At 46.3% G+C, this 16,444-nt stretch overlaps 1 protein-coding gene across 1 annotated transcript; it reads right to left on the minus strand.

Annotated features, from left to right (window-relative positions):
• Positions 1-1,064: 1,064 nt before the first annotated feature.
• GUCA2A (guanylate cyclase activator 2A) lies at positions 1,065-5,226 on the minus strand. Its single transcript, XM_015890216.2, has 3 exons — positions 5,100-5,226; positions 4,023-4,206; positions 1,065-1,867 (listed from the first exon to the last, which is right to left on the minus strand). Exons 1-3 carry the CDS (start codon positions 5,169-5,171, stop codon positions 1,803-1,805), a joined length of 321 nt encoding a protein of 106 aa, XP_015745702.1. The 5' UTR covers positions 5,172-5,226; the 3' UTR covers positions 1,065-1,802.
• Between the last annotated feature and the right edge of the window lie 11,218 nt (positions 5,227-16,444).

The raw sequence follows: 16,444 nt of genomic DNA on the forward strand, positions 1-16,444 counted from the left end.
GGCTGGAAAAACCTAGACAGCCTTAAGATGCTGGCTAAGTGTCTCTGCCTTTGCTGCCCTCTGAAACCCAGATTGTTGGCTGTTTGGGAAGTGCAAACAGGGCAGGGCCAGATCAGTCTAGGTGGCTGTGTTTACGAGACACCGGGACCAAAGTCTAAGGATCAAAGCAGAGAAACCAGCAGCAGAAACATCTTTGCTGCCCAAATATGAACGAGCAGAGGAAGTTTCTTGCAAATCCCCCAGTAACAACAGCTAGTAAAGTGAAGGTCTTTAGAGGGCCTTACTCACAAGAAAACCTACTCACTTCACAACGCTCCACATCCTTTAGCCATCTCAGTGGAGGTTGCAAGTCTTTATGGCAGTGTTTCTCAGCCTTGGCTGCCTTAAGATGGGTGGACTTCAACTCATCTTCAGTTCAAGTCCACCCATCTTAAAGCATGCTGGCTGGTGGGTTCTGGGAGTTGAAGTCCACACATCTTAAAGCACGCTGGCTGGGGGATTCTGGGAGCTGAAGTCCACCCATCTTAAAATAGCCAAGGTTGAGAAACACTGCTTTATAGGCTACATTTGCACAAGACGCTAACCCATTGGCATTGCTCTGGCCAGCGATCTGGGTTCACACCACACTCTGGCATAAGGCGGTCCATTTGCTTCTTGAATTAACCCACTTCTCAGGTTACACAACACACTGGATTCTAGGCTAGCCGGCAACTGGAGGTACACTAACCAGGGAAGATGCTGTTGCTGGGTCTTTAACTGGCCTGAACCTGTTGTATGAACTTGGACACTGATCCCAAATGTCTCTATCCCATTTAGTTTCAGCAGCAGAGCAAACCCAGGTCCTGAGTGATCCGCTTGATTTATTTTATCATCCCCATTTCTCCTAATGCGTGTCTGATGACTCCCAGAGGTGAACAAGAGAGTTTAATTCGCTGATCCTTTCAGCTCTAGACGGTTGTGGATCTGTGTGTAAATCTTTCGAAGCTTGTGACTTCACACTAAGCTTCCACCCACCCTGTCCCAAGAGTACGTCCTGTTGAATCCGGAAGGACTAGCAGCCCAAATAAGGACAGCCCCATAAATTTTTTTATTGACTGAAAAATCTGCTTCCCATCAGATCATAACAGCCTTTTCCTCATTTCCAGGGGGGCGGTGTTTATGGTGCTCTAAGACTTCCCTCCAGAAGAGGGGGGTATCAGCAGAGCAGGAGATTTAAGGATTGCAGAAGTACAAAAATAAATCTATTCGGGGAGGGACGAAGGGGGAGAGAAGGCCTGAAGCAGCCCAGGAGGAATGAAAGTGAGCTGGGAACAGAGTTAGCATGGGGAGGCGTGGCGGAAATGTGGCAAGGAAGAAGGCCATCTTGCAAGCTTTTGCCACAAAGGTTAAACCCAAACACATCCTCATGCCGGTTGAGCCAAAAAGCATGGTTTACAGCTCGCATTTGACTTTGTTCCCATAAAATGCCCCACATGAACTAAGCTGAGTGTGCTATGGGACCCAGCCAAGTCCAGCAAACCATGGTTAAGGAAATAATGGCTTAGGGCAGCGTGTGAACACGGCTACTGAGAAGGACCCTTCCTGGATTGGTCTACTTCCAGGAGCTCCGCTCGATCCCCATTCTGGTCTTCCACCCTTCCCTTCTCCCGAAGCCAGTCCTGGATTCTACAGAGTTGACGGTGAGTGCAAGCAAACAGAGGTGACTTCTAACAGAGGTTGCAGGAAGTCACAGTAGCAGGACCAGGATGTGGTGGCCATCAGGAGGTCCAGAGCAGCCCGCGGAGAGAGAGGCCGGTGCTCCATTAGCATCCAGAGCAGGCAACGTTGGCACAGATTTCACAGATCTCAGGTTCGCTGGCAATGGTATCTGAAGCCAAGGAAGACAAGGTCTGTTGAAGAGGGCTTCCCAATCTGAACAACTTTCAGATGTGCTACTTCAACCCACAGAATTCCCCAGCCAGAAGTTGTCCAAATTGGGAAATTCAGGTTGAAAAGCTCAAAGCTATGGGATTCACCGTTCAAAGCCACCCCATCAGCCTCAGGTGAGAAGTATTCAGCACTTATGAAGCTCCCAGCAGAGAAACTGTCCTGCCTTGTTTTCATTAGAAAGCAAATTGTTTTTCCTCTAGCAGAAATACCTTAAAAGAAGAATTTGAAAGGCATTTCCCTCTTTCCAGGCATTTTCAGCTTCTCTCACTCCCCATAAATCTTAAGGGAGTTTACCCTGTGGGATTTTTTTAGATCTAGAAGTAAGAGCAGCCAGGAAGGCTGGAGAGTAATTGGAACAGAAAAAAAACAGGACAATAATCTTCTCTCCATCAGCCTGCAGCCTCCCTGGCTTCCTTCCTTTCCATCCAATCGCAAGGGAAATTGCCCATGAGACATTTTAGATCTGGAAGGGAGGGCAGCCATGAAGGCTGGAGAGTGATGGGAAGATTGGAACAGAAAAACAGGACAATAATCTTCTCTCCAGTCATCTGCGGCCTCCCAGGCTTCCCTCCCTTCCATGAATTTCCAAAGAAATATGCAGAGAGGCATAGTAGCCATCTTTAAGTACCTGAAGAGCTTCATATAGAAGAAAGGGAAGACCATCGTCTATATTAAGTTCTTCAGATACTTAAAGGTGGCTATGAGAAAGGAAGGGTGAAAATTACAGGGAAGTAGATGTCTGTTGGACATCAGAAAAAACTTTCCAACAGGAAGGGCTGTTCAGCAATGCCTCAGGCATTGGGGACTCTTCCATTGCAAGAGTTTCATCAGAGGCTGAATGACTATCTGTTGGGAATACTGTAGTGGTGGATTCCTGCCCTGGGCAAGGGGATGGATTAGATGACCCCAAAGTTCCCTTCCAATCCTTCCATTCAATGATGTAGGTGAGAATTCTTTCATTGGGGCATTTCAGTAGCAGTGGTCCTCTCTGCTCCCAAGGGCACGTTCTGTCCTTGAGAAGTGGTTGGAGAATTTTCCTTCCTCGTGGAGAAATTGGCCTTCTGAATTTCTCTACCCTGGGTGTAAATGAAGAACTCACAATTGTCTGGGTTTAGACAACTTTCAGAGCCATGAACCAGGTTTGCAAATTGCCATAGCTAGGCTCACACATCACAGTAAACCCTAGATACCCATATGTGCCAAAAATGAGCCATTCTCAGCTGTTGCATATGCTAGACCAGTGTTTCTCAACTTCAGCAACTTTAAGCTGTGTGGACTTCAGCTCCCAGAATTCCCCAGCTAGTCTTGTTGGCTGGGGAACTCTGGGAGTTGAAGTCCACACAGCTTAAAGTTGCTGGGATTCAGAGACACTGTGCTAGACTCCACCCAAGCTGTATGAACGCCTTGAAAAGTTTTGGAGTGACCACAGTATGACTCCAGAAGTTGTGATTTTTAAGCCAACCCTTAGATATAGAGGGTGCAATTAGGTTCATTGATGAAATTAATTTCCAAATAAGGTTCTGGTTTCACCTTCTCTTTTGTCCTGGAACTACTGTCAGAACCTGCATCAATCAAATGTCAATTTAAAAAGCTATAGCAGTCAATGGGTGTTTGCTTGATCTGATTCTGCCATTTGTACCTGGAGGGGGGGGGATGGTAGTTTATCGTTGTGTTTGGGTTATTGCTATGAGATGGAGAGGCGCTCAAACTGATATGGGAATTGACAGCAAGACCTGAAGGCAGACAAAACCGGTGGTAGTCTGAAGGCTGGGAAGAACTGTGTTATCAATGGGAGGAATGTACAAGGCCACCAGTCTGGGAGAAAGGGTTTTGGCACCAATGTAACAAGGGGGGCGGGGGAATCAATAGAGGGAACTTTACACAGGCTTTAGTTTTAGCAATGCTTTGCTTCAAGCTGCATGTACCAACCAATAAAGGAGCATTTATTTGAACCAGGCCTGGTTTCACGAGAATTCTTCTACATTGGGGTTTGGACTTGACAACTACCCCCTTTTAGGACCTGGGTCCTCCCAGGCACGTATTCAAATTAAGCTCCTTCTTGAGCTAAACTCAGTCAGGGCTGTATTACGTACCAAGTGCTCTGATCACGTTGGCGGCCTTAGGCGTGGAGCAGAGAGGCAAAAATTCACTGGGAAGTTGGGGATGAAAGCACACGGGCACAGTCATTTGGCTGCGCATACGCGGATTTTTGGGTGCAGCATCCAGAAGGCTCTTCAGCGTTTTCACTGAGTTCCAGGAGAATGAGAAGTTTTGTACCTATCCAGGAGAGGAAAAATAAAACAAAAACGGTTATTGCTTCATTTGGAATCTGGATTTGTCAGATCTCCACAGCTGGTGAAGGATCTGCCATTCCTTCTCCCAACAGTGAACGATGATTGTCTGGTTCTTATTTATGGGTGGAAGCCACCGTGCTTGCATTCAGCGTGACATCTACAACATAGCCAGTGTGGTGGGCCACCAAAGCTGTGAAGCTCCTGGAGGACTTGGAACCAGCCACTTTTTCTCAAGTTCAGCCTCTCTCACTGGGTGGAAATTGGAGAGAAAAAGGTGGAAAAGAGGGCTGTTCATTTGGTGGGACAGAATTTAGCAAATAAACAAACAGGGAAGCCTTCATGCTGTTCCCCCGTAGCCTCCCAAAGAGGTATCAATTATAATATTGAACATGACCGAAAGAGGGAAAGAGTAGAAAAAGAGCAACCATATAAACTAGCCATTGATTTTCATTATGTTTAACCAGAATTCAAATCACATTTCCATGTGGTGTTGGTTCTACCCATGATACTTCTGAGAGCTACCACCAATTTGCCAAAAGGAAGGGCAAATTCCATTAGCTGGGAAGAAGACGTAGGTGGGCATGTCCACCTTCATGGATATCCATGGTAGAGCCCACCTCTTTCTATGCCCTTCAGGATTGACCATCCTAGAAGGTAACCTCTTCCCCAGATTTTAGGTTGAAGATCTCAAGCCCATCCTGGTGGAGGTCAGGAGATTTGCTGCTCAAGAACGTTTGAGACTGCCTCAACCAGGTCAGTCTCTTGGTTCATCTAACTCAGCACTGGGGACTCCAATTAGCAGGTAGGGGTCCCCCCCCTTACAATCCCAAACAAGAGATCCAACCCTAAATCAGACATCATAAAATTCTGGGTCACCTGGACAGTGATGCCTTCCAAAGGAGCCGCTAAGAAGCACAAGCCAAAAATTAGCATCAGAGAGGCGTTCATGGTGAGCCGCGATTCAGGGTCTCCCTTAGAATGTGAAGACAGCCGAGAACTTTGGCTCGAGAGTCAGAAAACAGGATCTTTTAAAGGACACCCTCTGGTTACTGAATAACTAGGATATCATGGCACAGGTTGGGACGATTTACAGCCCCCTGGGCGGGTTATAAAAAAGAGAGAAGTCAGATTGCAAACAATCAAGGGGGGGGGACGTGCAATGTTCTTGTAATTTTATGGCTGCCCTTCAGAAACAAGCTGCGGTTTATGTGTGGGGCGGTGGCCAGGATGGGACCCACAGCAGGTAGAAGGCAGCCTCCCCCCAGGGAAAGGACATCATCCAAGGACAGATCCTGCTTGCTGCTAAGTCACGCCTGCTTAATTGCATCTGATGGCTTGGCCTAATGGGAATGTTAAGGAGGGTATTTTCAAAACTAGGGGAAACTTCCAGCTAAACCTCCAGCTGCCCAGGTCTGAAACCTGGTCAGTCCAGGAAGCAAGAGTTGCATACAGGAGAGTTCAGAAGAAGAGCAAGGTCAGGGGGCAAACCCTGTTCCGGGTCCTAGGAACTGATCTTGGGAATGAGATACGGGTGTCAGCAGCTGATCAGAGAAATGCAAAATGGAGACCTTATGGCCAGCAAAGTCTTCTCCAACTTGGCGTGCTGGGCTCCAAATCTTCACTGTCAACCAGCTGGGTTGCCTTGCCTCCAGTTTGGCTGCTGGCCTGCTTGGAAGCAACCGTGATTCTTGAGTAGACCGTTACTCCCAATGGATTTTGGTGCTCTTCGGTCTGCTGGCTTTTGATCATGAGTGCCTGGGGAAGTGGGGAGAGGGGAACATGATATTACGCACAGTGACATAATTGCAGAAACAGCATTTGCTTGATGACATCTTGAAGTTGGCTTCATCATGGTGTCCACCATAAACCTAAGCTCTTGACCTGGTGCTGTTTTCCCTCTTAGACTTGGAATCCTTAGCGGGGAACCCTCTTCAGGGTCTTCACCCAAGAGCCCCGTCATCCCTCCATGTCCCAAAGGGCCCTGGCTCTGCCCCCTTGGTCCCTCTTGGCTCCTCCTCCTCTGAATGTTCTAAGGAGCCATGACAGAGAAGATCCTGTTCTGATCCATTACACCTCGAAGTTAGAAAAGTGCCAGCGTGAGCTCATACCAGGCCGGGCAACTGTCCCAGGATAAAAATTCTGCTAACCTTTGTTTGCGCTGACCTCTGTCTTCCATTTTCCCCTGAGATTTCTTCCCCTGGAAAGAGGAAGAATTCTATTTTTGTATCTCATCGGAGGGGTGGATTTTGGCATTTATTTCAAATATTTGAGACTTTTGGAGAGCTTACTGTATTATGGTTACAAGGTACAATAATAATTTTTTCCTCTTTTTCTGTTTCTGAACTATTCCATCATTCTGCAGCCTCCCTGGCTACATCAGTATGAAAAAACTTATGGAAGAGGTTTTATTTATTTATGTATTTAATACGTTGATATGGCCGCACATCTCATATATATGACTCTAGGCAGCTAACAATTAAAACAGAATAAAAAAACGAGTAAAAAAGAACAACCAAAAATAGAAACAACGTAAATAACATAAAATAGCAGCCGAGAACACTCGTGACATCACACCTTCAATATAACCAAGAGCAAAAAATGGGAATTTTCTGGAACACATTTCTTGGGATTTCATTTGAACATCTGTTCAAAGATGCTTCAAAGAACTCATTCATCCGATTTCTTGCCCACAAATTCAGTGGAGAAGTTTGAAAGGCCGTTGTCACCTCTCTCTAGTGACTGCCACCACGAGACCACAAAAACGAACCTTCTCCGCATCAAAATTTAGGTCCAGAAGCTGGTCATGTTGCATTTTGGATAGAACGAGATGTTTTTTGCCCGTTGGGGAAAAAATAAAAGCCGTGTGGATGTTCTTCTTAGCTGCTCAGCTTTGCCAGGCCCTCATCCTCCTGTGGCTAGACTACTGCAACACACCCTTCATGGGGCCGCCTTGGAGACAATCAGGAACTTGTCCAAACTTGTCTGGTACCTAGTGGCACCAGATTCACCCAGGGACATCCATGGGGTTTGCGCCAAAATTGTCACAAACAGTTGAAGCCCCTTTTTTTCACAGTCAGGAAGATGACCTTGACGGAGATATGTGGGACTGGTTGCTGATGCAAAAGGCCTTTTTAAGCCCAGAACGTCCAGAAAAAATTCAGAAGCAAACGCAGACGGACGCCTGGAGTCTTAGGAGGGGAGGAGGCTCAGCATAGACTTGCAAAATTCGGGTATTATAGCCAATTTCAATCAAAGTGGCTGATTTCATGGTCTGGTCTACTGGGGGGCTGACAGCCCCAAGCATGAAAGAAGTGGGCTTTGCACAGTTCCATCTGCCATCTTGACTTTTTTGCCCTCCTGCCCCTCAGAGCCCCTGGATTCAGCCACGTGACATGAGTGATATGGTTTCCACAACCTGGTGGCTGATGATCTCTGGGCACAAGTCCAAGAGCTGGTCATGAATGAAGTCCAACATGGTTTGGGTCCCGGGTCTGCGCACCCTGGGCGTTCTTGGAGGGAGGTGTCGATGACATCTTCTTTTGGCAGCCCCCCCCTTGGAAACCCCTGGCCCTCCAAATACAAATTACCCCGAACCTCCTGGAAGACCTGCTGTTGAAGATCTCTTTTTAGGACCCTAAGGAATGAAGCATTATATGCAAAGATGCAATAAATAAATAAAATTTGTCCTCATGCAATATGCAATCGATTGTGCACTCCACAATTCAGATGTAGCATCTGAGGCAACTAGGAACACATTTTTGTTTGTTGGTTTATTATTTGTGTGTTTACATCACAACCTTGGCAACCTTAAGATGTGTGGACTTCAACTCCCAGAATTCCCCAGCCAGCAGGGCTGGCTGGGGAATTCTGGGAGTTGAAGTCTACACATCTTAAGGTTGCCAAGGTTGAGAAACACTGGTTTATATGATATATGTGGCCACCCATCTCCCATAGCGACTTTGGGATTACAAGGATTAAAATGGAAAGCACCCAAGGATAAAACAATAACCCCACTCACAAAAAAACCCACATCCACAAAGCAGAGCTTACCTAACCTCCTGACCCGGGTTTTCAGTGTCTTGTGAAAGGCTAACCGGGTCAAGGCCATCCAGATCTCCGGGAGGATGATGAACATCTAGGTTGTTCTCCAGGGGAATGTAGGAGAGCGTGGGCACAACATAGGTTTTTCACTTCTTTTTTTTCATTTTTCACAATTCCTTTTGGCTGTGTTTTTGAGACCGCTCGGTGGGTCCGACGTGGCAAAGGGCAGGAGTGTCTGCAGGGTAAGGTCAAAAAAGTCAAGATGGTGGCCCAGTGGTGCAATCCCCTGAGGTCTTCCCGGGACCAAACCGAAAGGAGAGCCGGGGGTTGCAGAGCCTGGAAAAGAAAATGACTTTACATTCAGACATAACCCTTGCCCCCCCCCCCCTCGTAAACTGCTAGAACTCAGCACCCAGAAGAAAGTCATTGCTTTTCATTTGTTAAAAAAAAATTAAATTTTTGATTATTTTACTTGGGGAGAACAGCCCTAAAAGCTGTTGCTTTTCTGGTGGAGCTGAGTTTCAGCCCAGCTCTGCTCTTTTGTTTTGCAAACATCAAGCAATTCACTCAGGAAAGCTTATAAAAATAAACCAATCAAAAAGTGGATAAAAGGGGACCCAGACAGGGAAACACCAGCTAAATATTTGCTTAGGTCATGGTTACTTTTTAAAAAGCTTTCAACATCGTCCCATCAGATCCTGGGGGTGGCTGGCGCCTTGATGACGCTCCCTGGGCGACCGCCAATCATTCTTGGATCTATTTATGATCGTAATTTTGTAATTTTAATTGATTTTAACGGTTTCATAAACCGCCCAGAGCCGTTCCAGGAGAGGGGCGTGACAAATCTGACATATAAATAAATAAATACATTTATTTATGTAGGTATTGCATTTCCGATAGCTCTCCCCCTCTCCCCTTGACTGCTTTTCTGCACTCTGGTTCATAAGGAAAAATCAAACCTAACCCTGGTGAAAGGTTGGAAGCAATATGGAAACCGCCGGCTTTTCTGTTCTGGAATGTTCTTTGACTTCCCACTTTCCCCAGCATCCTCAGCATTTCCATCCAGGTGCCCTGATTCTGTTGGTTTCTGCAATCCACCAAGGTTATCTCAGCGCTGTCAACTGCTGTAGCACCAATACTAATCCATCATGTGGTTTGCTCCATTTCTGGCGTAGTGGGCTGTGTCCGCCGTCCTCTGCAGCTGCAAACCACGGTTCGTGGCCTCGCATTTTGCGATTTGGTTTAATAAACCATGATTCTTGCTTAGGGCAGGGTGTGGACCCGTCATCTGGCTTCAAAACTTGCAGCAATAGTTGGAGGATGCAAGGACCTGGGTTGGGCACAACTGCAAAAGGGATAAAAATGTGGCTGAAATTCTGCTTCGAAGGGAGATGCCTTTTGCAAAAACGGTAACTTCAGAATCTGCAAGAACACCGCCTTTTCCACGGATACAGCCTCAAATGAACCTCGCCACCCATAACAGCTGCCCCAAAGATGTGGGGGGTTATTCTGCCATGCATTTACTAGCTGGAGTCGCAACTTTCAGAGCCTGGTAACGTTTTTTTGCTAGCCAGAAAAACCCGGATTGCGGGAGATTTATTTAACGCCCATTTAAAGGTCTGCCTGTCACTTTGGACTGGTCATAAATTGTGTCTAAATCTTTATTGTTCCGTATTTTCCACAAGCCCCGAGTTCCAGTGACGCAGCCCAAAAGAGAAATTGGCCCTCTGAGGCACGAACGCTGGCTTTTGGCAATCGAAAACCAGATCGTATTTTCTAAAGATAAAATGTTGCATGGCCGATCTCTACCGGTTGTTCTCGAACGCGGGCCCTTCTCGTTCCCCAGCAAGGCCGTTTTGGCCTCTAATTATCGTCGATACCCCTCAGGGCTGGTTGGGGATGATGGGAGCTGGAGTCCCAAACAGGCTAGCCTGACGTTCTTTGCTCTAACCGAGACTGTTGGGGGGACACTTCTCTGCCTTTTCCATGCTGGCTGCAACGTGGCTTCCTCCTATGCTGTTATCCAGGTTGGATTTGCACATAAGTTCAGTCTGATTAAACCAACTTGACTTTTGCAAAAGTGGACAATTGTTTGCTTCCTTCTCACATAAGGGCAAGGCTGGAGGGGGGGATATTTGAAGGTTGACCTCTGTTTTCCGAACCATTTGGATCCTATTCTAGCCTAGGACTACTGTTACCATGTGCTTCTCATTTCAAAAGGGGGCCGTTCGGTTTCAGCAATCGGGTCTAGAACAGGGCCTGTTCTAGAACAGCTGACCGAGAGGGCCTTGGGGCCACCATGTCCATCTGCCCCTGTCCAAATCCTCTTGGCTGGAAATCTTCCCACGGGCATTGTGAAACCTTGAAATCATCGTCGCCAACCTGAACACAAAGATGCAGTAGCCAACGGTGCTGGGAATCGCGGTCGAACGGCCAAGGAGGCCCTTCTGAGCGAAGCTGTACGAAGCTGCCCAGTGGCGACCATTTCGTCTGGGTTACAGGGCAGCGGTGGCAGGGAAGGCGCAGCGCTTGATTTATGAGCCATAAACTGAGACCATAAACGCGGTGTGGTTGGGAAAGAGAGCTCTTGCGCAGTTTCACCCCTGACTGCTCTCTCAAAGAGCCTTTATCGTAAATGACCTCAAAGCAGATTTTGTTCCAGAGAGAAACAAAATAAAAAGGAGAGAGGCATTTCTCACAATAACTTCTCCTTCTCCTTCTCCTTCTCCTTCTCCTTCTCCTTCTCCTTCTCCTTCTCCTTCTCCTTCTCCTTCTCCTTCTCCTTCTCCTTCTCCTTCTCCTTCTCCTTCTCCTTCTCCTCCACCACCACTTTTTCTCCATCTCCATCTCCATCTCCTCCTTCTCCTTCTCCTTCTCCTTCTCCTTCTCCTTCTCCTTCTCCTTCTCCTTCTCCTCCTCCACCTTCTCTACCACCACTTTTTCTCCATCTCCATCTCCATCTCCTCCTTCTCCTTCTCCTTCTCCTTCTCCTTCTCCTTCTCCTTCTCCTTCTCCTTCTCCTTCTCCTTCTCCTTCTCCTTCTCCTCCTCTTCTTCATCTTCTTCCTCCTCTTCACCATTTCACACATTGTAACTCTAGTTGGTCTATCCATCAAAATTACCCTCTCCCCCCCCTTAATAAATGTTGAGGGGAAACCTATGAAATAAGAGGAAAAGGCCAATCTTTTCACAGTCTAGAAAAGAAAGCAAAACCCTCACTCGGAGTGGTCTTTGTGACCGCACCATCAAGCCAAATATGACTGCCTGCCAGATGTTAGGAGCCATAAGTCAAGCCAGTTCCACCACCCCAGGGGTCAAAGGGTCCTCAGAACACCCCTCCTGATAGCCTGTGCAATAATAAAGATAAATAATGCATCTTTCTTCCTCCTTCCTTCCTTCCTTCCTTCCTTCCTTCCTTCCCTCCCTCCCTCCCTCCCTCCCCCTCCCTCCTTTCTTTTCTTTTCTTTCTTTCTTTCTTTCTTTCTTTCTTTCTTTCTTTCTTTTCTTTCTTTCTTTCTTTCCCTTTATTCCATTCTTTTCTGCACCTTCTACCCTTTCTCTTTTTTCTTCTATTTTTTTTAGTGCATTAGTTTTTATTGTTGTAATTATAATCTTTAATCAACTGAGTATAAAAAGAAGAAGAAAATCAATGTGGTCCCTAGGAGTTACACTGGCTTGATGGCACGTAATCAATCAACGCAAAGAGCAGTTTCCTTGAGAAGTCCATAATGCTGGGAAAGGTGGAAGGACGAGAAGAGGACAGCCAGTGGTGGGGTGGACGGACTCAGTTACAGCAGTGATGAGGACACCATTGGAAGACTGTAGGACTAGTTTGGGAACAGATCACGAGGTCTATCTATGTGATCACTATGAGTTGACACAGACTTGCTGGCTCATAATCAATAAATTAATCAATGGGAAGAAAAGTGAAGAAGAGGATGCCCAGCAGCAAGGTGGATGTACTCAGTTGTAGCAGTGATGGGGGCAGCGTTGGAAGACCTGAAAGATCAGGTTAGGGATAGATTGTCATGGAGAAAATCTATCTATATGGTTGCTAAGAGTTGCCATGAACTAGATGGCACATAATCAATCAATCAATCAATCAATCAGGATTTAGTCAAAACATGGGGTGACAAGGAGCCTGCAAACCACAGAACAGATGATTGTGCAGTGAAAGGGGACCTTCACACCACCTCCAAACTTAACATGTCAGAACTGCACATTTAACCTATGAGATTTTCACCCATCTTTCCTTCACTTTGGAGGAAAAAAAAGGAAAAGACCCCTAAAAAATGAAATTTAAAAAGCTGAGAGAAGACAAAACCCCACAAAATTAACATTAACTTGTTTGTAGGAGTGCCGGGGCAAACCAGTAAATCATCCCATGGAATGAATGCACTTTGGTGTCACCATGGAAGAGACTCTCCTGTTCGTGGTATCAGTCGGCAATCTTGGCCAACTCAAAGCCGCACCCATATCCGGGATTCATGCAGAGCACCTCATATCCAGGAATAATTTAATAGCAAGCAGCTGTTGGAGTGTAGAGCAATTTCAGGCTGGCCCTTCTGAAATGAAGTGGGTCAAAGTTTGTCCTACAAGCAGATAGATGGTTGAATCATCTTTGCATCTCTCTTTTATGGCCTCTCAGCCACTGCCTGAACAAAAATTCATCTTGTAAAATCACAGTGGCTTTAACTGTCATTCCAACAATGAATGTCTTCAAATAGTGGTTCCCAGATTTGGGAGCACCGTGAGAGAGATCCGCTTGATCCAGAAGAAAAGCAAGCATGTTGAACAAGATTCACCTGTGGTGCTCCTGAATTCTTTGCTGAAGAACAAGAACGGCATCATTGTTGAGTGTTGTACCAGAATTTAAGTACAAAAATATCAGTTTTGGTTGGGCCAAAATTTAGACAGACCGGAACTCCAAAAAACATGGTCTAGAAGACACGAGAGGACAGTTTTCTAGAAGACAGAAAAGAGACACAAAAATTTGGGAAATACATACAATACACTGTTGAGAAAGTGGTATTTTCTCAGGAAAAGACGCTTGAAAAAAGCCTGTTGCAGAAGGGTACAGAGAGGTGACCATCAGAGAAGCGTTGCTTGTAGGAAGCAGAGAAAGTTTGGAGAAAATATTGGCTGAAATGAAAAGAGGGAGAATCGCCCCTCGTTCATGAGAATTGGGTAGCAGGTCGATGTCTTCTTCTCAGCTTTGGAGTGTCGGACACCAACCCTACAGTTCTAAATGGGATCAGAGGCCTGTTGGTGGGTAACCAGAATCAGTTGTCCACCATGACAGGGACACTGAGGAGCAGATCAGCTTGCACGAAAATCCCACAGGAAGAATTCCTCCAGCGTCCGAATGTCAAATCTACAAAGTTAAACACAGTCTGGAAAGATTGCTGCCTAGCCCACTCTGTTGACGTTCCTTCAGGCCTTGCTTAACCCCATCAGCAGGTTAGATGCAAAACTTTAGGAAGGCATCAACACCGAACGCTTGAACACTCCAGCTTTGTTTGTTAGCAATGCCCCAGATCACGTTCTCCATTGTTATGGGAACAAAACCTTTTGTCTGACGGATTTGACGATGCAATCATTTTTCATGGGCAGTCTGAAGACCATTTCTAACATGCCATCTAAGTCGAGGTCAAGGCAGAATGAAACAGAGGACAGATTGTGCCAGAGAGGGGGACTGATTTGATCCTCTGGGATGTGCACACGGATGGGCCCAGGCTCTGAGAAGAAAACACGTTGGCTGGGCCTGGATTCCCCAAGGGGGGAGTGTTTGAAAGCCCACCCAGGCCTTGTCTGCAAACAATGCAGAAGCTTTGCCATCCCACTGCCAGGTTTTGTTCCCATGGAAACCAGCCATTCGTTGTCAGTTGTGCGGTTCAGGAAAATCCGGCGGGGAGCGACATGGCTGTTGTGCACTGAACATTGTGCAAATCAGTAGAAGCATTACTTTTGGCAATTGTCCTCCCCCCACTTTCCTGGGGAGCGGCACAGAGAAGCACCCAGACTATTTATTTAATTAATTGTCGTATTTATATCGCCGCCCGTCTCACACAAAGTGACTCAGAGGGGTCTTACATTCCTGCAACCGTTTAGAATTCACCTCAACTTTGAAACTCACTTTAGATCTAAAATCAAAGCCCTCTGCTGCATTTGCGTGCTCCCTTCGTTTGTTTATGTGCGTGGGTTTGTGCGTGCTTTTTAAAGTCTCTTGGGTTAGTGGTGCTTCTATTTCCTGCGTGCCTAAATTTGCAGACAACGGTGCAACCAGTCACACTCCCCGAATGATTGGTAGGGCTCTGCAGCACTTCAGAGCCCACTTTCCAGAAGGGGCTTTGAAATGGGCAATAGTACAAACTAGCACTGTCGCTAACCGTTTAAAGCAGCTGCATCTTTCCCCAGATTGCAAGGGAAACAAGGCAGCAGACCTGTGTCATGTTCCTACTGCTTTACACATCCATGCATTGTTGGGAGATGCAATCCAAGGTTTCTCACAGGCCTAAAGATAGGAAGACACCAGAGCAGGGGGGACGAGAGAGAGGGAGATGAACATGAGACCATGAACAAGAGGTTGCTCATAAAATTTCTGGGTTTATATGTCCTAATTCTGTACATCAGTTTCTTGAGAATGAGGTGATGAGAAGCAACTCTCTCACCAGTGTTGGCATTGGGGAACTCGTCTAGATACATCTTGAGATAAGCAGGGTGTAATGATAATAATAAAACGATGGTGGACATCGTGGTACAACTGAAACTCTGCTTGCTCTTTATGTGCATTCATGGTGGCCACCATCTTGGTTTTTTAACCGTGCCTTGCAAACACCGTCTGGGATAAATGGTTGGCCTTGGGAAGTAGGTAGAAAAAAGAGTAAGTTTGCGAAAGGACCAACTTGAACCTACCATACAGTTTGAGAAGTGGTGGAAAAAATTATTACCCCCAGAGACCCATCAGAGCAGAAAGCAACTCCCTCATTCTTGGCTAGCAGATGGCAGATAACAGAAAGGAAGATCAGGAGGCCCCAGGCTGTCCTTCTCACTCACCTAGATCTCTCCAAGCAACTTTTCCAAAGGCCATAGAAATCTCTCCACACAGCTCTGCTGGAATGGAACAGATGGGTTCCTGGATCCAAAAATGCCATCTTCAGGTGGTCCATCAATGGGGTGAAATCCCTTCATCGCCCCGACTTTAAATGCCCAACATAAAGAAAGGGTTTTCTTTTTTAAGCTGAGATCATCTAACGTCTACTTGGAAGCAAGCCCAATGAAATTAGGATTTCCTATATCATCAGAAATTCATTGGTTACCTCCTTGCCGCAAGGGAGTCAACAGCTGTTTTGGAACCGCATCAAAATGTGCCAAGTCCCTCAACGCATCTGATAAAATGCTAAAGATGCTGTTCGGCTTCCTGTAACAGGAACCTGTCCGATATGCTCTTGATTCTGGATCAGAAAAACGGGCATTCCTGGCTATATCTGTTCTTTGTTACTGGGTAGGTGGATTAAAATTCAAACAATAGGCAATCGGGTGAGATGGTTGCTTATTCAATTACCTTTATGCCAAAGATGTTCATCCTCTGGCTATTGTGTGTATGCGTGTGTGAGAGAGAGCACCTTTTTCCTGATCCTATCTTATTGGACACTATATACAAGGCATACGATGTCACAACGTTGTAAATTCCATAACTAGTTTCGGTTACCTAAATGTATCACAACGTTAGGTCCGAGTGAGGACAATGCTTCCTGACCTCACTCCGAATGGGCTTGGCCCACACAATCTATCCTCAAGCAATTGAGAGGAAGGGGATAGTCCCAACTCTCACTCTGAATAGCAGAAAGCCAGTTTGAAGCGAGGGCAACGAACGGTACCCTTAAATTTAGTGGGAAAGGTGTCTCCTACCATTTCCTTTGACTCTGTAAAAACTGTGGAATTTTGCAGCCTCTGGGTGGCTTACAGCTTTCCTTCCATGTAAGTCAGCCCTGGAATATTGGATTAATATTTTAAAACACAAAACTAACACCATTTTATCTGGGCTGGTTAGAGATACAACTCTATGGGGGTGAGCAAAGGTGCTTGGGTGCTTGATCTCAACCCATCGTGATGTTCACCACCATCTCCAACAAGACCTATGGAAGGCAAGTCCAGAACAGATCCAACTTTCCACCCCAG

This window comes from Python bivittatus, unplaced genomic scaffold (genome assembly GCF_059951505.1).
Source record: "Python bivittatus isolate LINGU-HERP-01145 unplaced genomic scaffold, Pbiv_v1 ctg000090_np1212, whole genome shotgun sequence".
Classification (NCBI taxonomy): Eukaryota; Metazoa; Chordata; class Lepidosauria; order Squamata; family Pythonidae; genus Python; species Python bivittatus.